This window comes from Thamnophis sirtalis, unplaced genomic scaffold, assembly GCF_051295495.1.
Source record: "Thamnophis sirtalis isolate CommonGarterSnake01/CBP01778 unplaced genomic scaffold, rThaSir2_p1.2 scaffold_3, whole genome shotgun sequence".
NCBI classification, from domain to species: Eukaryota; Metazoa; Chordata; class Lepidosauria; order Squamata; family Natricidae; genus Thamnophis; species Thamnophis sirtalis.
The window spans coordinates 96,735,193-96,757,950 of NW_028261383.1; the positions used below are offsets into that span (position 1 = coordinate 96,735,193).

General features: G+C 38.1%; 1 protein-coding gene across 2 annotated transcripts in view; it reads left to right on the top strand.

Annotated features, from left to right (window-relative positions):
• The window catches only part of SLC22A4 (solute carrier family 22 member 4), a 61,654-nt gene that overhangs the window by 23,923 nt on the left and 14,973 nt on the right, over positions 1-22,758 (top strand). For both annotated transcript variants that reach the window (XR_015695963.1, XM_087709557.1), the window contains exons 2-5: positions 7,290-7,393; positions 8,775-8,929; positions 15,324-15,495; positions 21,257-21,383. Coding sequence is in view for 1 of the 2 variants with exons in the window: in XM_087709557.1 (XP_087565683.1) it covers positions 7,290-7,393; positions 8,775-8,929; positions 15,324-15,495; positions 21,257-21,383 (558 nt within the window). In the remaining variant the exon portion in view is untranslated. The remainder of the gene's footprint in view (positions 1-7,289; positions 7,394-8,774; positions 8,930-15,323; positions 15,496-21,256; positions 21,384-22,758) is intronic.

The following is a 22,758-nucleotide window of genomic DNA, read 5'->3' on the forward strand; positions in this document are numbered from 1 at the left end:
TAGGGATAATTAAGTGTTTTTAGTTCAATTGATTATATATTTCTTGTCTCCTGCTGGCTGCAAGGGCACAGGTATGGACATGTAAATGCTTTGGATTATTTTTTTTGTGTGTGATGGGAGTGTCAGTAAATAGTAGGATGCCAAAAATACCACTTAGATTTGAGTAGTTGTAAGCCTATAAACAATTTTCATTGCTAGTTGTATTATTAACACAGTATTTAATAGGCTTTTCCATTCATCCTTGACAATGTAAGCCAACTTCAATTTGGTCAGCTGTTTATTTGAAACTTTCACTGTTTAAAGAATTAAAACCTTGTTTCATTTTCAGATTAATGCTGCTTAATGTACAGTTCATTTGTTTGTTTTTCTGAGATGGAAATATATGTGAAAAATACTGTTCGTTATGGGACAAATCAACCTTAAACAACTAAGGGGAAACATTTTAAATGTACAGTACTGGGATGCACTCATTTTAGATAGTGACACACATCTCTTTTAGCCAGACACTTGATAACCTGATAGAAAGTTAGGAGTTGATTCGAAAGTCTATATGTCTTTACTACGAGAAGTAGTAATATAGTCAACGTTTATGCCTCCTTAAAAGTGAAAACAAACTACATGGGTGGTAGCCAAGGCTACATGCAAGCTATTGCTACTTTACTGAGAACTAGCCAATAACCCGGCATTTATAGAGGGAAAATGACCAGACCAAACATAATTTCTAATGTTGGATTTTCCCCATTACCAGAGTGAGCCCCTTTGTGGAATACTGTGAATGCATTACGATGGCAACTCCACTGCGCTGTACAGTAGAAGCCAATATGGCAGTACAGCACAACAGGCTGTAGCTTAACAAAACACACACACCAGTATTTTTCTCTAGCGAAAAAGTTTTTCTTTGTGTCAAGTTTGGTTGAAATTGATCGAGGCGTTCCAGAGTTATGCTGGAACACACACCAGGGGTGAATTGCTGCCGGTCCCCACCGGTTCTCGTGAACTGGTTGGTGACTGGACTCGGAAGTAAACCTGCCCTGCCCCCAGCCCTGTATACCTGCCCGGCTGGCCGGTTTTTTGTTCCTTCTGTCTCCCGTTACACAGAAAAGCAACTTCAGGAAGGTCCTTTGCTAGCAGGCAGGTTCTAGGACGCCTGCTGCCACGAAAGACCTTCCCGGAGTTGCTTTTCTGAGCAATGGGGAGACAGAAGGGACAAAATACCAGGAAGTCGAGGAACGTGAGGGGGATCCCTCCCCCCGCAGATGGGCTCTGGACCAGCAGAGCCGCCTCCTCCTTTTTAACCAGGCGGCTATCAGAAGACAGCAGCGTGTGCCCGTGGGCTAGTGCAGCAGCCGAAGAACAGGAGGCAAGGATTCGGCTGCTGCAGAAACCCACATGGCGTGCGCTGCCCTCTTCCCTCTGATAGCCGCCTGGTTAAAAAGGAAGAGGCGGCTCTGCTGGTCCGGAGCCCATCCGGGAAGACGAGGAATGCGAGGGGGATCCCTCCCCCCGCGGATGGGCTCCAGACCAGCAGAGCCTTCTCCTCCTTTTTAACCAGGCAGGCAGCTAGCTATCAGAAGAGGGCAGCGCGTGCCCATGGGCTTGTGCAGCAGCGGAAGAACAGGAGGCGAGGATTCGGCTGCTGCACAAGCCCACATGGCATGCGCTGAACTCTTCTCTCTTGACAGCAGCCTGGTTAAAAAGAAGGATGAGGCTCTGCTGGTCTGAAGCCCATCCAGCAGTAGCAGTAGTGAACCCGTCCTCCGCCCAGTTCACTGCCCCCTCCTTTGCTTAGACTCCCCGCTGGGTTTGGGGACTTATGCCCCTCCTGACGTGCTTTGCAACCGCTGGAGCCCACACGGACCTCTTCATGGTGCTGGCTGGGCAACCTGGTTCTGGGGATACCCCCCCCCCCAAAAAAAAGACCGGCTGCCCATCTCTCCAGATTGGTCTTTTCAGGATTTTCTTTTTAAAAAACGCCTCTCCGGGTGATCTTGAAAACCTGCGAGGTTGCTTTGGAAGGGGAGAGATGGGCAGCATTTCCCCCTGCCCCCCCTCCCTGGGTGCCTGCAGCCTCGGAGCCTGCAGCCTTACAGCTAGCCTTGCACAGTAAAGAAAATCTTCTCATGAGCGAGAGAAGTTCTTAATTGCCTTTACTGTGCAAGTTGCTGCAGGCACCCAGGGATGGGGTGGGGGGAATGCTGCCTGTCTTCCCCCTCCTAAAGCAACCTCACAGGTTTTCAAGATCGTCTGCAGAGGCGTTTTTAAAAAGAAAACGGTCTTCTTGGGAGGGGGAATGGGCTGTGCTCAGAGGAGCCGGCACCTGGGGCACCCTGAAGCAGCACCAGCCAACATGTCCATAAGAAAAGCACCAAGGGCAAGTGCGGCAGCGCCGCACCCACCTCCGGCTGCCCAGCAACGCATCCCTGCCGCCTCCTTCTACTCAGCAGGCGGGCCGGGTAGGGGCGCAGGCATGGCCCAGGAAAGGGTGGTTAACGGGGGGCACTGCCCAGCCAGTCCTCACTCAGCAGCAGTGGCGAGTTCCACGATGTTGCCTTCAAGGTGAGTGGTGGGCACCACGTGGCCAGGGCAGCGGGGCTCGCCTGGTGCCCACCCAGCCACCACTCAGTGGGCGGGCGGGTGGGTGGAAGGTTGCCCTGGCACGACCGAGGTGGCACGTCGTGTGGAGGCTTGGTGGGCATGAAGGGCTCCTGTCTTCCCTGGCCAGGCTGGAGCATGGAACGGCCTTGGAACAGGCGCGTCTGCCACTTGTGGAGCGAAGATGTGGCACTCGGAAGTGGCGGTGGGCTTGTTTTCCAGTCGTTCCTGGCCCTGCAAAGGTTCCAAAAGTGCCTGGGCTCTGGGACATCCCGTGCTGTGCCTGCTTCCGCTGCCGCCGCTCCCAAACACAACTATCAGCTGCGAGCAAGTGCCTGAAGCTGCTGCTTGCAGTCATTTACAGCTGCAGATAGATTGCACCTGTAACGGGAAGCTCTTCGCCCTGTGAGAGCTCCTCTCCAGCACTCCTAGTTTGGTAACATCATCAGTGCTAGAAGGGAGTGGGGTTGGGGGGGAAGGAGGAGAAAGGACAAAAAGGAGAAAGAGAGGGAAAAAGAGGAGGTGGGGGATAGTGTGATCCTTGCTGCTTTCTGAGCTTGGTGGTTTTCTTACAGACATTTCATTACCAAACTAGGTAACATCATCAGTGCTAGAAGGGAGTGGGGTTGGGGGGAAGGAGGAGAAAGTTAGGACAAAAAAGATACGGAGGGAGAGGACTGTGGGGTCCTTTGGTGTTCTCTGAACGTGATGGTTTTTAATTATTTTTAGGGAAATTGTATTTATTTATTGTTTGTAGAATGTTTATTACAAGAAATGTTATTCCTTTTTGCAAATGTTTTATTTGTGATGCAATATGTTGCTTTTAAGTGTACAGCTTGGTGCATAGTTTATGTGTCTCAAGGTGGCTGCTTTTCTATGGGCAGGCCAAGTTGATGCAAGGCAACTTTGCCAGATTTTGTGTGTTTCTGTGTGATACCTGGTTCATTGTTTAGGTAATTGTGAGGTGGTTGCTGGTTCTGTGAGTTTCCTGGCGCTGTCCTTTATAATTTCCCACAATGCCTTGATGGTTTTTATTCCAGTGGCTTTGTCTTTCCTGTTCTTAGGGTTAGGGAAAAAACTGGTTTCATCAGCAGTCTTTGCAAAGTCCCCCACTCGGTCACATGGCCGGCAAGCCACTCCCACTCAATCACATGGCCGGCAAGCCACTCCCACCTGGTCACATGGCCGGCAAGCCACTCCCACAAAGGAAGCCACACCCACAAAGTAGGTTCCAATTTTTTTGGAAACCCACCACTTTCATTTTTTTTCATTTTCATTTTCCCTTTATTTGTATGCCGCCCTTTTCCCTGGGGGGACTCAGGGTGGCTCACAGTTCAAAAAAGGAGGGGGGAGGACAAACAATGTTCCAACATGAAGACAATACAACATATTAAAAAGAAAACACAACAGTCACACAATTCGAGTGGGGTTAGAATCTTAACCCCAGGCCAGCCGGGACAGCCAGATCTTTAAAGCGGCGCGGAAGGATTGGAGGGTGGTGAGGGTCCGAATCTCCACGGGGAGTTCACTGACACACACACACACATTTTTAAATGTATAGATGTCGAAAGTGGACTTGTGATGCAACCTGCACATTTTGAGGAATACATGCAATGTCTTGATGCCTGTATAAAAGGAAGGAGGCCTATAGGAGACGTTATGATGCTGACACAATGCAACTATTCTTGCCTAGAAGCCATCTGCTATAAACAGGTTGTGCTGGGTTTTTTTAAACAATAGGACTAAAGCAGCAAATGGAAATTATTTTGTTCTAATGCTTTCTTTCCTCCCCACCATTTCTTGAGAATGAAGCAACTTACGTAGATTCATAACAAACTGTCCACCTGCACTGATAACTCTTTGTAGAAGTTCATACAATAATATCCTTTTAAAACTTTAACACAAAGTAAGAAGGGAGTCTTAACACGCCATTTACCCATTCTATGGTAGTCTCTTTTATAATACTCACCCGAGAATGCGATCTGCTTGGAAGATAAGAGATCATCCTTACGTATGCAGGTAGTTTCTTCATCTTGGTTGATAAAATCAGCTACATACTGTACATACTAGTTGTATGAATTTACGTAATGTCTCTGTAAAAAAGCGGGGGGGTATCACTCAGTTTGGAAAGAAATAATGTATGTGTGTGTATAAGATATGTACCCAGATAATACTTACTCAAGCCAGTTTAAAGGGCTAGCGTTCACCTTAAACAGCCTAAAGGACTATAAGCTTTGGATTGTTTTAAAGGCAGGTCTCCTGGTATGAATCCATCCAACACGTAAGATGAGAATGATCACAGCTTCTGATCCTTTTCATAGTAGCGTGCCGATAAGCGGTTGCCCCATGATTGTAGAATTCCATTTCTGCTATGCTCCCTCTTTAAATATTTTTAGAAAACACTAAAGACTTGTTCCAGACAATACTGGTTTTAATTTCCTGTTGTTGGCTTTAAAATGTTTATCATTGTCCAGTCTGCTTCTCATGTGTACTTTGCTTTTTTCCTGTTTTCTGGTCCCTTAATTGTTTTCATCTTGATAGGATTTTTTTTTTTTTTTTTGCTACGTGTTTTTAGGTTTGGGAATCAATTCCCAGCCTCCCAAAGGCAAGAAGTTTTCTTCCAGTCTACTGAGTTGATTTCAACTAAAAGAGACATTTTGTAAAGAAAGGCAGAGACTACTTAACACTTGCTGCCCTGCACAATCTTTTTTCATAAATAGCCGTTTGTTAGTTTTATAGAACATGAATATGAAATTCATGTGTAAGACCTAGATCTCTACCTGATTCCCTAGCACAGATTGATTCTTCTTCTTCCACATCTGGGTCAAACTTTAAACTGCTAAAACCACCATCCTGGTTTTGTTGTTGGTCAAAAATCAGTCATTATCGGTACATGTTTCTGGTAGAAGCCAACATATCAGCAGATGGGCTGGAGTCTTTGTCTCTCCACATTCATACAGCATATTGTTACCTGCAAAGAGCCTCCACTTGAGCATATTGGTTTTATACGTAGGTATACCAACTCTCAAACTATCCATGTGTCAGTATAAGAGAGGGCAGATGGGTTAACAAAACATTAATTTAAATAATTTGACATGAGAATTAATATGTAAGACCCTCCCCTTTCTTTTCCTTTGAGTGATATCCTCCATCCTGAGATCAGATATAGATTGATATCTATATCTGGGTTTCTGCCTGGATGGTCTTTTGTGACAAGCTGAAGGACAGAGAATGGAAGTAGTGATCTTCCTCCCATATTTGGGCATACCGGGGGTTGTAAAATCTAATATATGCAAGCATATATTTGCAAGCAAGCAAAGTATGTATGTATGTATGTATGTATATATATATATATGTAAGTCTCTAGTTGTTCGGGTTTTCTCCCGCGTAGAATTGGAGATGTCTTGGCGACGTTTCGACGAAGTCTCATTCGTCATCTTCAGGCTGCTTCAGGCTACTTCAGGCTTGGTGTTTCCAGGAGTAGTGTGAGATCTCAGCTGTTTCTTCCTTTTAACTGCCAGAGGGGGTTTGAATTGATTGGGTGGGGGCTTGGCTGTGTCTTGATTGGGTGGAGGTGTGTTCTGTTCTGATTGTTTGGGGTTTTTTGTTTCATGTTCATGTATGTGTGTGTGTATGTATATACACACACACACACACACACACACACACACCAATAACTAAGAAAGAAAACTCCCAACTTCATTGTTTGTGGAATTAATGATACTTTTACTGGTCATGAAAAGATAGCAGCGAAAAAAAAGCAAGATCTGAGCCACAAAGACACGAACAAGTGCATATCAAACTTATACCCAGCACCCTCCCCCCACGCACCCCAACCCAATAAGCAATATGCAACCCCCTAAGCTGTCATGTGAGTTGCATCTTCAAAACTTCTCATTCAATTGGTATGCAGAGACGGTTGACCTTGACCAAGTCCAAACACAGGCCATCAGCATGCGCAAAACATGGTGAGACCCAATTTTCCCTCTGATAACTCCTCCAGCACCAATCCCAAATGCCTCAAGCCCCCACCCTTCCCGTTTCTATGGCAGTCGATAGCAAGCAAGCAAAGTAGAAGTTGACAATATATTTATTCTGATTACATTTCTGACTTTTTAAAAAAAATTGATCTGGAATCTGTGAGGTTGTGGAAATTGGAAGCAAACCCATACTTTTTCCTCCTACAGTACTTTTTATTGCATCTGCGGAAAATTCTGCAGGTGGAATATCCAAGCAGGATATTTATCCAAAATAGAAAGGAGTGGATATTTTCCACTTTGTTCCAAGTTGACCTCTGGTTGATATTTCCAGCTGTATATATTCTGCAAACAAGATTCATGAAAGGTTGTAATCCAAGCTCTATGGGAGTAAAATCTGTGGGTCAGCATTTCTCTACTTACTCTACTCCTATTGAAATACATTTGGCCCAGATTCCTGAAATATTGATTTCATCTTCACGGATGTAAAACAGGCAAATAAATGTTAATAAGGAACTCTCTTTAAAAAAAACATTTAGGTGCTGATTATAAAATGCAGCAATAATCAAATTATTTATCTGTTCAGCATGATATCTTTATTTCAATAACATTATTTTCCCTAGCTTTCTACTGCCAATTCATACTCTATTATTGTACTTTTTAAATAATTTCAACCATTGCAAAATGACATTAAGTTTGCTTTGTTTTGTTTTCTTACAGTGGAATCTCGTATGTGACAATGACTGGAAAGCTCCTCTAACTACATCTTTGTTCTTTGTGGGTGTGCTGCTTGGATCCTTTATATCTGGACAACTCTCAGACAAGTAAAGTACACATACTTAAAAATAGCATTGGGGTGTGTGGGTTTTAAACATATTTTTGTAATGCTCTTGATGCAGAACCATACTTAACTTGATGGTTAATTCCAACTTTGAAAAAAAGGATCTGAAATCAAACATTCATGGGAATATAAATTAGTAGACAACCAAATTATATATGCATCTTCATAAACTAGTAGCATTCTACACATTTATAAAAGTGTGAGATATTTGTACATCTGTATGAGATATGTGTGCTCCTATGTGGGAAATAAATGCATGCATTTCAATATTAGTACTAGCAATTAAGATCAAATAAAAGAGATTGCTATAAGCCATTGTCAGAAATTTTTCACAATCTGCTTGTCACTTTTTATAGGGAAGCTGTGAGGATAAAAAAGCATTAAACATTTCTGATGTTTTTTGTTCCGATTGAAGAAGAATCTTGGAATACTGGTTTTGGACAGATGATTAAATAAGAAATATATGCTTAACCTTTTCCCTATTGCACATTTTCTTTTTTTAAAAAAAAAGCTGTTTTCCTCTGGGACATTAGTACATTTATTTCAATATAAAATATAGTTTTCCCTTTAGGTTTCTGGTAGAGGGGACAATCAGTTTGCAATTCTAATACAAATGAAGCAAATACATTATATGCTATTTATTTCTAAGTTCCAACCAGTTCTTTGTAAGACTGCCTAGCACAGAACAGTCTTATCAGAAGTAATGGACTACAGCTTTAATCTTTCCCATCTAACATAGAGATGGGAGTTCCAGTACAATGCTTCGGGAGGTTAGATTAGTTTGACTGTTGGAAGTGCTGGATGATTGAACCCTCTACCTAAAAAACTAATCATGTGAACAGTGAAAGTAATATACTGCCACCATGTGTTCATCTCAATACATTTCAGGTAGTCCTCGAGTTACGAATGTAATGGAGCCTGCCCATTCCATTCGTACCTCGGAGGATTCATGGGAGTGAATCTCATGCCTTGAATGAGATCACTCCCTGCTTTCGTCCATGCATTTAATTTAATGCGTGGGTGAATGCACAGTTCGTTAAGTGCACATGAGCTATCTCAGGGTGGGGAAGACCATGGGGGGGGGGGCTAGTGAGGGAACAGGCCCCCAAGGCCTACCCAACTCACTAAGATACCCCATGCTTCCCACTCCCTGCTGCACCAGATTCATCTTGCAGAAATCTGTTTTGTTGCTAAAGTAGAAATCTGTTCACCTAATAATGGGAATATATCTCTTTGAGATCTATTGTCTACTGAAAATAAAGGGGAGATTGGGTGGACCTATTTGCTCTCCCTAAAAGCAAACAACAATTATATTCTGATTTCATTTATAATCTTTTGGCTTGCTTGTTTTTTCCCCCCAAAAGGTTTGGCAGAAAAGCTATTCTATTTGCAACCATGGGTGTACAGACAGGTTTCAGCTTCCTCCAGATCTTCTCAACCAGCTGGGAAATGTTCACAGTGCTTTTTCTTATAGTTGGCATGGGGCAGATTTCAAATTACGTTGTGGCCTTCATATTAGGTAAGATTTTTTTCACTCTTAAACTTTACTTGCCTGTTTCAATATGTTGGAGCAATCACATTTCACAAGAAACAATATTCCCACATATAAGTATCAAAACTATATTTAGGAAAAATAGCTAAATTAAAAGAAAGGCTGATAGAACCTGGGAAAATCTAGAAGTTAAAAGAGAATAAAATTTGCCAAGTGAAATAAAATATTTTGTCAGTTTAGCTAGTTGATTCAATGACTTAAATGACCCATTCCCATTGTATAGTTATATTGTTTTTGAGGTTTAACATAACTTAACAGAATATAACAGAATAACAGAATTGGAAAGGATGTTGGATGTCTTCTAGTCCAACCCCCTGCTCAGACAAGAAACCCTTTACCATTTCAGACAAATGGTTGTCCAATCTCTTCTTAAAAACTTCCAGTGCTGGAGTATCCACAACATCTGGAGGCAAGTTGTGACTTGTCTGGACAAACATAGACATTTCAAAAATTGATTTCAGATTGCTACAGAAGTAACTTTCACTAGCTATTCTGAAACCTTTGTTAATTCATCAGCAGCCCGAACTTGCTTAACAGGGAAAGCAGAGGGAATATTTGAGAAATGGGTGAGTAGACTGAGGGATATCATAAATATGAAAAGGGGGCACTTGTAGCATAAGCAGCAGGATTCTTCTGAACTCCCTTAGCCATCTTGCCATGCTTTTTTTCAAGTAGCGCCCCCCCCCCCCCATCTTGAATAACATGAATGGTTGACATATACTGGAACTCCCATCTTTCAGCAATCATGGTTAAGAAATTCTTTCTTTGCTAGTATGATATTGAAGGCTGCCAAGAGACTAATGTTGAAATCAATAGTGGCACTACTTAGAAAATCTTGGTGGCCCAGCAAGGGGAGGAGAGGAACCGACTTACGCAAATTGAACTGCACATGTGCACGTCAGACCACTGCTTACGCAAGTTGGTTGTATGTATGCACATGCGCCGACCAGCCGCTTGCAAGGCCTGGTTCCAAAAAGACCACAGTAGTAGGCCACGGCCTGGGGATTGGGGACCCCTGTCATAAAGTCTGAGGTAAAGTATATCCCCATCATACTTTTTATGCAGGCAGATCTACATAGTATCATACTAAGCTGTATGCAGGTCACCAGTTTCCGATTGTTGCCTTCCTGGAGCCTGATGATAATTATTTGGCTTCATGGTGGTTTGTGAGTTCAGAGTTATGTTTAGATACAATAGGGAGTTAATTTCTTGCTGTTTTAGCTGGATCTAAAACATGCTCCTGGGAGTTGAATTGGCTCACTAGTTTTACTACAGCTATTTCTTTACTATGGCATTGCTTTTTTTAACGCTCTCCTTATCAGATACACTTAATCCTCTAAATTTATGCCTAGTCATCAAAATAATGCAGTTTCTTTCCCTTGCCATTGATAGAGAGAACTTTGAATCTCAGCAGGAGCATTTTTTTGTTTTTTGTTTAAAAAGCAACAACTACCAATTTGGCCATGAACTAATTAAGCAGCTACTTATTAAAATAGAAATATTTTAGTAACTTATATTTTGTATTACTTTACGTATTGATATTTAATAATGGAATATTTTAAAGATATTGTTTGTCCTGGAAAATTTGAATGACTTTTTTTTAAATCAAATTTTCCCTTCTTGTTTATGGATTTTTAAGCTATAAATATTTACCAAAATGTGTCAGCCCTGTTCATGAAGTTCTACAGAATTATGTAACTATAATGGTGAGGAGCCAGAGAGGAGGTGAAGGGAGGACATTGAGAGGATAGTGAAATCAATGGCTTACTATGCAGAATAAGTGTCCTATGAAGTAATCTGCAGGTGGCTACCAGATTGTGGTTGTTTACAAGCGATTACCCTCAGACTGGGTTATTTGGAAGTGTTTGAGAAAAGTTTTTAATTGTAAACAATATTGGCCTTATGAACTTGGTCATAGTTTTGCTAGTAATTCATTTAAACTTGCAATTAAAAAAATATATCTTGTATTTTAGAAACTTTGACAGAAAATATATTTAAATACATTAATCCTTTTGGGATGAATAAACATGTTGGATTTATAATATAGAAAGGGCAAACTGATGATTTTTCTTTTTCAAGTGCAATAGCCAAATTTTATCTTCTTGAACTGTATGACACTATTTTTTTCCACAGGAATAGATTGCAAAGAAAAGGCAATGTAAACATTTCTAGAATACTTTAATGAATTTTAGCACCTTCTGAAAATATACATATTAACACACTTTATATTTGTTTAAGTAAAATGTTTATTTGGAGACATTTTTAAAGTGTTCTCAGTGAATTTAAATAAAATATATTTAAACTATTTTTTATTCTCTAATTATGAAATAAACTGTAAAACAATACACTTCTCTTAATAACAAATCCCTTGTATGGATTTTTCATATATTTTTGATGACCTTAAATACCAAGCATCGTAATCAATAATCAAACAGATGTGTGATATCCTTTCCCCAAATGGGAGAAAATACATATATAGAATAAAATCCCAAGCAAACAGGCCATCATATTAATACTTTTCCCTACCATTTCTTATAATAATGAATCATATAATAATTTACAGTGCCTTGCCTCAACACCTCTGATATGCCTGCTGGGCTGTACACAAACATGAGTCATAAGTAATTAGTATACAATAGGGTGCAGCAATGTTTAAAGGAAGGTGTGTCTATAAACAGATTAGTAGTGCTGGGACAAGAGCAAGATCAATACAAGTCAGTGAAAACTAATAAGGAAATTATGCCACTTTCAGAAGTTTGGAATTTTTGGTATACAGTATAGGTCAAATTGTGCAATTTTATAAGCATGTTAAGTAGACAAGAATTATCTTTAGTTTCTTTTATTTGGATCATACATAAATTTATGACTGAACTGGCTCATAAACTTTATTATGCTAATTTCTTTAACACTGTACCGTATCTGAAAAGTATATTGTACTGTGGTGTTTTTCCAAGAAATCATTTCCAGAAATTATGAAGTTTGTACTCTGTAATGCAAAATAATATCTTTCATAATGAGAATGAGTGAGAACATTCAATATCCCTTTATCATAGTTGAACAGAGGACAATCCTGATGTTTTTCCTGCTGCCCTGCCATATAGGAATGTTTTTCCCTATACATGAACAAAGTGCATTGTACAGTTTAGGAAAAAAAACAACTGAAAGGTTTCCAGGAAAGGGAATCATGACACCAAGCGCGCTATTGTTTAGTTGGCTTAAGTATGTTGCAGTAAATTATGTAAGATTTTGATTACTTTGATTTGTTTCCAAGTCCAAAACCACATTATTTTCTGATGGGTTAAACATACAATAAAATAAGGGAAGCAATATCTATATTCCTGGAAATGCTTCATGAAAATTAAATGGAATTCTAAAATATTTTAAAAATACTATCCAGTGAATGTAACATCTCACGTATTCTGCATGGTTGTTCATGGCTTTCCAGTACAACCATATGATTATGTTTGTAGATACTGTAAATTATTAATTACTTAGTTTAATACTTAATCGTATTTTTCGGAGTATAAGATGCACCAGAGTATAAGACGCATCAAGGTTTTGAAGAGGCATTTTTTTAAAAAAAGTAGATAGGTAGATAGAGAGGGAGAGAAAGAGAGATAAATACAGTAAGTAGCTAGGTAGGGAGAAAGAGAGAGTAGTTAGGTAGATAAAGGGAAAGAGAGAGAGATAAATAGAGATAGAGAGATAGCGAAATACAGTAGGTAGGGGGAGAGAAAGAGGGTAGGTAGGTAGTGGGATAGAGAGAGAAATAGAAATACAGTAGATAGGGAGAGAGAGAGTAGGTAAGTTGGTAGGTAGTGGGATAGAGAGAGAGAGAGTAGGTAGGTTGGTAAATAGAGGGGGGAGAGAGAAATACAGTAGATAAGTAGGGAGAGAGGGAGTAGGTAGATAGGTACATAGGTAGAGGGGGAGAGAGAGGGAGAGAGAAATACAGTAGGTAGGTAGGGAGAGGGATAGAGAGAGAAATAGAAAGAGATAGAGAGAGAAATACAGTAGATTGGTAGGGAGAGAGAGAGAGTAGGTTGGTTGGTAGGGAGAGGGATAGAGAGAAATAGAGAGAGAGAAATACAGTAGCTAGTAGGGAGAGAGAGAGTAGGTAGGTAGATGTTTCCAGGTGTATTTATCCATGTGCTGGAGAAGGAAATCGCTGGAGCATCTAAGACTTTTGTTTCTGCTGGCAAACACTTGATCAATGTAATTCTCATCAATCAGTTAAAGAGCTTTCCAAAAGGGAAAAAAAGGGTTTTGCATTCTGCAAACCTCCCCCAAATGGCCCGTTTTTCACGAAAATGGGTGTGTTTTTTTAAAAATAAAAGACATGAATAGCCTTGGGGGGGCTTGCAGAGTGCTCCGGGGGGGGGGGGGGCAAAAACTAGCAAAAAAAATGGCCCGTTTTTGTCAAAAAAATGCATGTATAGCCTTATGTAGGCTTATAGAGTGCTGCTGGGGGCTGGGTGGGCAAAAAAAGCCCATTATTTGCTAATTTCTACCCTCTCCAACCCCCAGGAACTCTGAAACCTTCCATAAGGGTATGCATGGCCATTTTGGTGAAGGGGCGGGGCTTCCAGAAGCCAAAAAATAATAATGCTGTATTCAGTGTATAAGACGCACCCAGATTTTCAGCTTCTTTTTTGAGGAAAAATGGTGTGTCTTATACTCCGAAAAATACGGTATGGAATATTCCCTAAATAACTGGTCCAAGTGAGCATTCTCCTTCAAAGAACTCAGGTTTAGTATAGATAGTCATTGACATATTTCTGTGAAATGATCTGATATGAACATTGTTTTATTGGAAGGAGTTAATTTCTTTTCCTAAAGATGGACGGACGGACGGACAGACAGACAGACAGACAGACAGACAGACAGATAGACAGACAGATAGATAGATAGAATGAAAACATATGAGTACATCATTTAGGCTCAGAAAACATTCTCTTGTTGCTGAGATTATTATTTTGTACAGCTTTCTATAGAGATAATGCTCTCTTCTAATTAGTCATAAGATGGCTAACTAAACAGTTTAATCAGTCAACTTAAACATGCATGAAAGTACATAGAAATGAAAGCAGTATTTTTTTTAAAAAAACAGTATTTTTTACTAAAAATAATTAAACAATTAAGAGTGAATGAAAATAAAGATGTCCTATCCCTAATTATAGAATGAATGCATTCTTGAATGCAAGTTTTTTTCAAAGAAAGTTTTTGGCTTATTGGTTGTAGGTTTTTTAGCACAAATTTAATAATGAAGTTGATCCCTCAGTGATTCTTAGCAGGGCTGGAGTAAGGCATGTAATGCCCTAAGTATAGCTCAATAATGGTGTCCCTTGGCCCTCCCATTGCTTAACTGGCTTAAGACACTTAATAAGTGCTGAAAACCAAAGTCAAATGTAGCAGTGAATGTGTTACGGGCATGTCGCGTGGGGAATAAAACTCTGTGGTACCTTTCTTCAAGTCATATCGTAAGGGTATGCTTATTTTGCTTAATAGTTAATCCAGGGCTGATTGTTAGCTAAAACGAGTACTTTGGCCTTTCATTTATGCAAGCTAATGCTTGAGTTGGATATTTTTGTTGTTTGTTTATTAGATTTATACCCCACTTTAATTTTGTGCTACTTAAGGTGAGGCACATAACGCTTGCTTCTTTATTTTCCTACAACAACAACAACAATATGGTTGAGAGAAAGTGAGTGGATCTAAGTCACTCAGGTGGCTTATATAGAGAGGGCTAGCAATCTAGCATCTTAACCATTACATTTGGCAGTAACATCAGACTGTGTAGTGATTGCCTAAAAAGATAAAAACTCCAGTTGTGGGACTTCTCTTTCTGGCAGCCCCAGTCAGTATGGTCAGTAGTCAGTAACTACAAAAGTTGTACTCTTAACAGTCTCCAGGAGACTGCAGTTCCATACGCCAATGTAGAATTAAAACTGATGGTTATTGAAAGTGCAACCATGGACTAATTGAACCACTGACCTGCTCAAGCTAAAGCAGTTCTAATATTACAATGTATTTTCAGTTGTGACATGGCTATATTTCAATAACCTCTCTTATTTCTCTCCAAAATATAATTGAAATGTATCAATCCGCTAAATATATCAATTCTGATGCACAGTATGTATTGGTGTGTAATTTAAATTAAGTTAAAGTTAAATCACGCATCATATTATGCCTCAGAATTCCCTGCTAGTCTTGTTCAACTTTAGGCAAATTAGTGCCATAACCTCTCTTGAAAACTAGGACATGGCTCCATTTAAAAGACTGTATTTATTTTTCAAGCTGCAAAATAACATATTTTGGGTAAATAGAGTTAAATGCTAACCGCACTCCTTGTTTTAAACAGGCACAGAAATTCTTGGCAAATCAGTTCGTATTATATTCTCTACGTTAGGAGTTTGCATATTTTTTGCAATTGGCTACATGTTGCTGCCACTATTTGCTTACTTCATCAGAGACTGGCGGATGCTACTACTGGCTCTTACTGTCCCTGGGGTGTGCTGCATTCCACTGTGGTGGTGAGTTTAACTGTTCTGAAAGTTGTTCAGCTTCAGAAATGTCCTCTCTGTAGCTGATAACCTTCACCCTACACTATTATATAACCAGTGGGCATTTTACAGCCTTGAGTTGATGTAGATAACATTTTCCCACCTTTGCCATTTGATTGCAGAGAGCAGTGGATTGTTTTGAATGTTCTTTCAAATTATCTTTATTTTGACTCTGAGTTGGCTGGTTCTATGGGACGTACCCTGTGCGAGTTCTGGATTGTGTTATTCGGACCTCCAACTTTTAAAAAATAGTGTTTTTTTTTAATGCAAGTCATTAGATGAGTTCTCCTGTTCAAATTTTCCCTTCTTGGTTATTTTTGATTCCACTTTTTTCTGTTGAGGCACCAACATAATTTTTTGATAATCGAAAACAGCCCATGATGTTTTTAAGAGCAGCTGCAGAAAGCAATACTACTGTATGGCTAAATCTCTGCATTTTTTTCTAGTTAGTTGTTTATGCATCGAATGTTCACAGTCATGTTTATATTTTTAAGAGGAAAAATTCTAATAAATTAACTTCATGAAACTTAAAACAAATTACTGCTTCAAGAGAACCCACTTCCAATTGCTAGTACCAAAAAATATTGAAGCTATGAAATTATATGCATTTTTTCTTGTAAAACATTCTGAAGAAGAACTATATTACCTTATGATAACTAAAACCTGGAAAGTATATGATAGGATCTATTAAAACTAATCAATTTTATTATAAGTATAAGTATAATCTTTATTGTCATTGTACTTAAATACAACGAAATTGGTTAAAGCCTAAGCATCTGTTAAACTGGGATCCACTTGCAAAATTTTATGCCCTATAATAAAATTTTATTAGACTTAAAAAGTAGTTCCAGTCTTCTATGTTTTGTACAGCACTTGTATCTTAAAAATCTGGCACTTGCTCACACATCTCCCTCAACATTCAAGTCTCAACAAGTTTTGACTTGTTGGTCTGAAAGAATGATTCAATAGTAAATTCTGATATCATATTACTATTGGTATTTAATATGTCATTTTAAAGAATTTGTTTGCAATTTAAAAGATTGCTTGCAAAGGTATAGTTCACTAATACTTACATATCAGGTTTTAGAGATTAAAAACATTGGAAAGTTACCCATTTTACAACATTCTTAAGGAATTTAAGAATATAATCCTTGTTTCTGTATAAGTGTTATACAATTTTAACTCAAATGAAATACTGTGGTTTCTAATATGAATATGCAATCTCCCACAGTTTATTTGATATTAAAATAACTATGTTTTAGATCTCAGTTCTTGTTTTCCAATGTGTCAGTCATTTTGTTCAAATGTTTATATTGAATTTGCTCTAAAATATATTAGAAGTGTATTTGGGAATTTATAATGTTAAATGTCTTTGTGATTTAGGCTATGTTCTGCAGAAATAGTTGCAAATTACTTTAATCAAAAACTTGATTAATTCCTACATGCATTGTTTCAAATATCAGTTCTGTAGAGACGATTTCTCCTTTTTAAAAATTTCTTCCTATATTTTATTGGCCTCTTTATTGCTTAACTATCTTCACAGTTAGCCCGGGAACCATATTTTTGTGATCAATGGTATCAATAGAAAGACACAAAAGTAGAAATGTTTAGCTTTCCGTTCCAATTTTGCATGCAGAGTGCCAAAAAGATAATGCAGCTAAAATCTTTTTTTTATTTTATCTGAGACAGATGGGAAATATTTCTTTGGATCAGAATAAGAAAATTTTATTTCAGAATATTTACTTCCTAATAATGGCAGGAGCTACTTTTTAATTAATATTTCAAAGAATAGTTGTTGCCACATCAGTATGCTTTGAATAATGTAAATAGAGATATTAATATGAATAGAATGTAAGGTATTATCTTTCCTCCTTTCCTTTTAAAATGGATTATATTTGTCTTGCTTGGCCTCGGCCCTCCTATTCAGCTCTTGCTCTATTCAGTTTTAGAATTATGCACTCAACACTTCTTTGCAATAACCCTATTCTTTCTCTCTCTCTCTCTCCCCCCCCCCCCTTCTCTGTTCTTGGTCATTGTACTTCTGGCTTTTAATTGAATTTTCTTCTTAAGAATTTAGCTCACTTCTAAAGTTGGTTTACATGGTTGCAGTATGGAGCAAAAACAAATATTACAAACTTTTAATGGTGGGATGAAGGGGAGACCTAGAAGGTAGGGACCTATTTTTCTTAGCTAGAGCTACCAGCTGTAATTTGCAAAAATTCCATACAACAACTAGATTGATAGCAAAACAATACAGAACTTTCCCTCCTGCCCCTATTGTTTGCTTCTGTCTAGCAATTTTTTGGATTGTTCCAGCCCAGCAATTATCTACTAACCCTAATATACTTTAATTCTACAAGTTACTTAGTCTGTAAAGATCCTAACCAGTAAATATTCTCTTTTTCCTAGTATAGTTATAGATACTGGTTTATAGATCAAGGAGATTATAATTTAGTGAAATCCATTGTAATATATTGTTCCTTTCTGTGAGTAAAAAGCTGCATACAAAGGACATATGTATCGCTACAAACAACCCTATGGTTCATGAATATTAAAATATTTAGATGAAATAGGAGTTTAGGGTTTGTAGGCTCTTCTGTTTTGGTCAATTAATGAATCAAAGGTTGCTTTCCTTGAAAATTCAAATAAGAAAGGTTCAGGTATTTTAAACATAGGTTATAAGAACAGGGCCATACCACAAGCTTCTGTTTCTGGCTGCTATTATTGAACAAGAAAAAATCAGGTTCATAAATATAAAGTTTTAAATTTCTTCCATTCTAGCCTGTTTGAAAATTGATAGTATTAAATAAATTATATGTAAATTTGGTAGCTAAATAAATATGCCTCATAATATATTGTAGGAACTTAGTGGAACACATCTGGATCCTCATACATACCATAGGATACTGTGTTTTGTACTGATTATTTCAATAGGTTGTCTTAGGACTTGGGTAGTTATTTTATTAAATTGCGGGGACACAATTTAGACATAAACATTGGCATATATATTAAAAAAATTTTAAAAAAAGATATTCCCATGGGTTTAAATCCTTGCAGGAAATAGAGCGATTTTAAAAATAGCGAACAAAATCTGTGGCTTGAAATCAGATCAGAAGCGTGGACAGTTAGATTTTCCATGTGCGACAGGGATGGATATGTTCTCTTTTAGAAAGCCTCAGATGATAGATGCATTTATAGCGTTATAATTTGTTGGTATCCCTCTTAACATTCATTAAATCAATTTAATATTTAAATCTGATATTTTACAACACTGTGTTTATGTTATGTTGTAGTGGCAAAACTGAGCTGTTAAGATGGAAGTCGGGAGGTCTTAAACTTGCTTTCCTAGCAAATCCTAGCTCTGCCCACCTGTCTTTTGGGCAGTGCTTTGGTAATTCCTGCAGCTGCCCCGTTGTTTCCTGGGAACATCTTATTTGGCGTTATCTCCTTAATCCTATTTATGGAATAGAGGCCTCCCACAATCTGTGCTGACTTATTGGCAACTAAAAGAGTTTGGGGGAAAAAACTATACTGTAAGCCCTGAATGTGTGGTGTAGTGACTTGAGGTTTCATCAACAATATCACCCAAAAAAGGACCAGTTTTATCAGACTTATACTTTTTTTTAAAAAAGAAATGCTAAAAATGTAACTTCTTTAGATTTTAAAATTATACCCAGTTTAGAGATGCCTCAATTATACATGGTTCAGACATGCCTTCCGAATTATTAAGAAGAGAACTGCTGTAAATTAAGATGCAAGCCAGAACACACGATGGCACTGGTTAACAACAAATACTATTGCTGTTCTTATAATGGCTAACAAATGGATTTTAGAGGCAAAACATTACATTTATGGCCAGTCTGAATTATAAATGAATGAAAGTTGACACTGAACACACAACTTCCTATAGTCATCCAACAAAACAAAGTTATTTAGGAACCCATTAAACAAATAAAAGAATCATAATTTGTGTACTTCTACAAAAACAGAGATCTTGAAACTTCTGTTCCTTTTGCTTCATTTTACCTGGGAAATTCCTTTCTCTCTGAAGGCCCACTTTTTATTCAAAGGCTGCAAACTTCTTGCTCACTCCTGTTCCTAGTCCTCCCTAATGCCTTCCTCATTCTCTGTTCCTTTTTGAAGTCATTTTCTTCTGAAAATCCCTCAAAGTTTATAAGGTAGTCCTCGACTTACAACAGTTCATTTAGTGACCATTCAAAGTTACAATGGCACTCAAAAATGTGACTTATGACCATTTTTCACATTTATAGTCATTGCAACATTTCCATGGTCACATGATCAAAATCCAGATGCTTGGCAAGAGGTTCATATTTATGATAGTTGCAATGTCCCAGAAACATAGCTTTTGTGACCTTTTGACAAGTAAAATCAAGGGGGAATCCAGATTCACTTAAGAACCGTGTTACTAACTTAACAAATGCAGTGATTGATTTTAACAACTCAGGCAAGAAAAGTCGCAATATGGGGCAAACTCACTTGTCTAATGTTTCACGTAGCAACATAAATTTTGGGCTCAATTGTGGTTGTAATTTGAGGACTACTTGTATCTCTAGTTGAGGTAGGGATTGTGAGTTCTCTCCAAATTTGCCTCACAAAAGGGAGGGCAATACTCCTGATACTGATTATACATTTGTCAAGCATATAAATTGAAAATATTTTTCCTTGCTAATTTTTCAGTAAAATCAGAAGACCCTATAAAATTTTGTTAATATTTCTCAACATTTTGAAAAAGTAAGTAGGCATTGAAATCTTTAGAGGCCCTAGATTATTAGATTCATGATTTATTTTTCTGGACATTTTAATAATTTCTTTTCTAAGAAAATACTCTTATGAAGAAACAAACTATCATCAAGAAGACACGCAGATTGATTGACCCTAAAGAAAGACCTTGCTAATCAAATTCTTCAGGTGCAATCAACACATGGCTCCTAATGTATCAATTTGCATAAAATAAATTGTGATATGTTTAGTGTGGATTTACTGTATATAACAGATTTTATTCAAATGAGTGTGATGTCACCTGTTATTTTAGTAAACCAAATCTTCTTTGAAGCTTTGAATATTCACAGCAGAGAATTAGTATTACAGGTTTTTATATATATATTTCAACTTTCTCCAAATAATAGAAAGCAGCTAGATCTATACAATGTGTCTGAATTGTTTATGGAATTATTAATCAAGGAAAGAAATTGGGATGCAAAGAAGAACATTATATTAATATATGTTAGCTCTTATGCAGCTTTTATATAGGTCCCAGTTGACTTACAGTCTAAACTACTGTCATGTCAAAGATACACTATCTGTATTGTACTCACTTCCAAGCAAATATATTTATTACAAACACATTCATAGTCCACCTGTCCAGTTCAGTAGATTATACACACATTAACATAAATTGTTCTATTAGAATTAGCAAGTATTTACTCAAATGTTTGTCTGTTTATATCGAAAGTGAAGTCTTTTTTTAAAAAAAGTTACCTTGAAATTATAAAAATGCAGCAACTACATATTATATGTTTTTCTGAATTTAGTTCCCCAATCATTAAAAAACAGCAGAATGCAGTGAGTGACACATTCCTTTCCATGCTTCCTATAAGCAAATGGACCAAACCTTTGGCTTCTCATATCACACTTAAGTGAAAATCCTTTTTGTCACCATGATGGAATTTATGAAAAAAAAGAGCAATGATATAATTTGGACTTGTTACAGGTTTATTCCTGAGTCTCCTCGGTGGCTGATTTCTCAAGGAAGATTCACAGAAGCTGAAGCAATTATTCGGAAGGCGGCAAAAAGAAACAAGATTCCAGCTCCAGAAATAATTTTAGATCCAGTGGATGTAAGTATTAGGAGTTGGTGTAGTTGTTAAGGTACCTGGCTAGAAAGCTTAAGTTCTAGTCCCACTTTAGGCATAAACCCCCAGCCTAGACATTCACTCTCCGCCCTAGAAAGCAGGCAAGAACAAACCATTTGTCCAGGCAGTCACCAGTCATCAACAATGACTTGAAGCCATAAGACTCAAAAAATTGTATGTTTATGTTTTTGTTGTACTTGCTGTAGCCTACTATTATAATAGCGACTGAGCTGATGACTTTGGGCCAGTCAACATCTCGCAGCCCAACCCACCTCAGGATTAGAAAATAGGAGAAGGACATATTACATATGATCACAGCTTTGAATTACTTATAAAGTAATAAAAGTGGGATAAAATCATATAGACTAAAGACAGACAAATAGATAGATAGCAGGTCTCACTTGTACCACTAGTCATGTTAAGAAAACAAAACTCTTAAGGTAGAGCAAGTGATAGTTTGCATGCACCAGTACTTATATCTGAGTTAATTATTACTTATTATTAGTAAGAACCATTAGTGAGTCAGATATTCAGAAGCATTAACACTTTTTCCAGGTGAACTTCACTATAAACCCAATTATATGTGCAATAAAACACTATGTCCTTGAAAAGAACAAGAGCAGACAATATACCATGGACGTTGGCCTGAAAATACTAAAAAAGTATATAAATCTAGCTAGCTCAGTAACACAGCCAAGATCACCAACAAACCTTCCTGATTCTAAATACAATATTGTCTCTCTTGCTTTCTGCTTATGTTCTGCTTCTATCCCCCACAGCAAGCATTTTAATATATTTCAGAGACAGCTTGGAGCTTGTTCAACTTCTATTATTCTATTGTCAGTAGTAGTTCTATCCTTGCCCAAATGTTGTGGTTTAATTACATCGGCAGGGTTTATCATTCAACCATAAATTATTATAGATTGTGGCTTGGACAAGCATGCTGCCCATTTGTCTTAAAAGTTTCAGGATGGCTTTATACCGTCTACCGGGGGAGGGGGGAATCATATCCCTCCCCTTTTGAGCTGTAGACAAATAATGAATCACACATATCTGAACTTGATCGGGCCACCGACATAGTTGTAAAATGGACATTGGACAAATTGCATTTTCCCTGCTTCCCAAACATTGTAACAATAGAAAAAGTTGAGAAAATGTGCAGTCCGCTAGTGTAGCTCATTTTCATCTTAGTCTTGGAATAAAGTTTGCTATATATGTGTGCTATCAGTTTATTCCCCTGTAGCATTTTTTTAAAAAGGCTCTGGTCACATGGTGTGTCTCAGTTTATTTTTTTTCAAAAACTTGGGAAGGGTAATGATTTTTGGAGTCAAATGGAACAAAGGTTGAGCAACCATCTCCA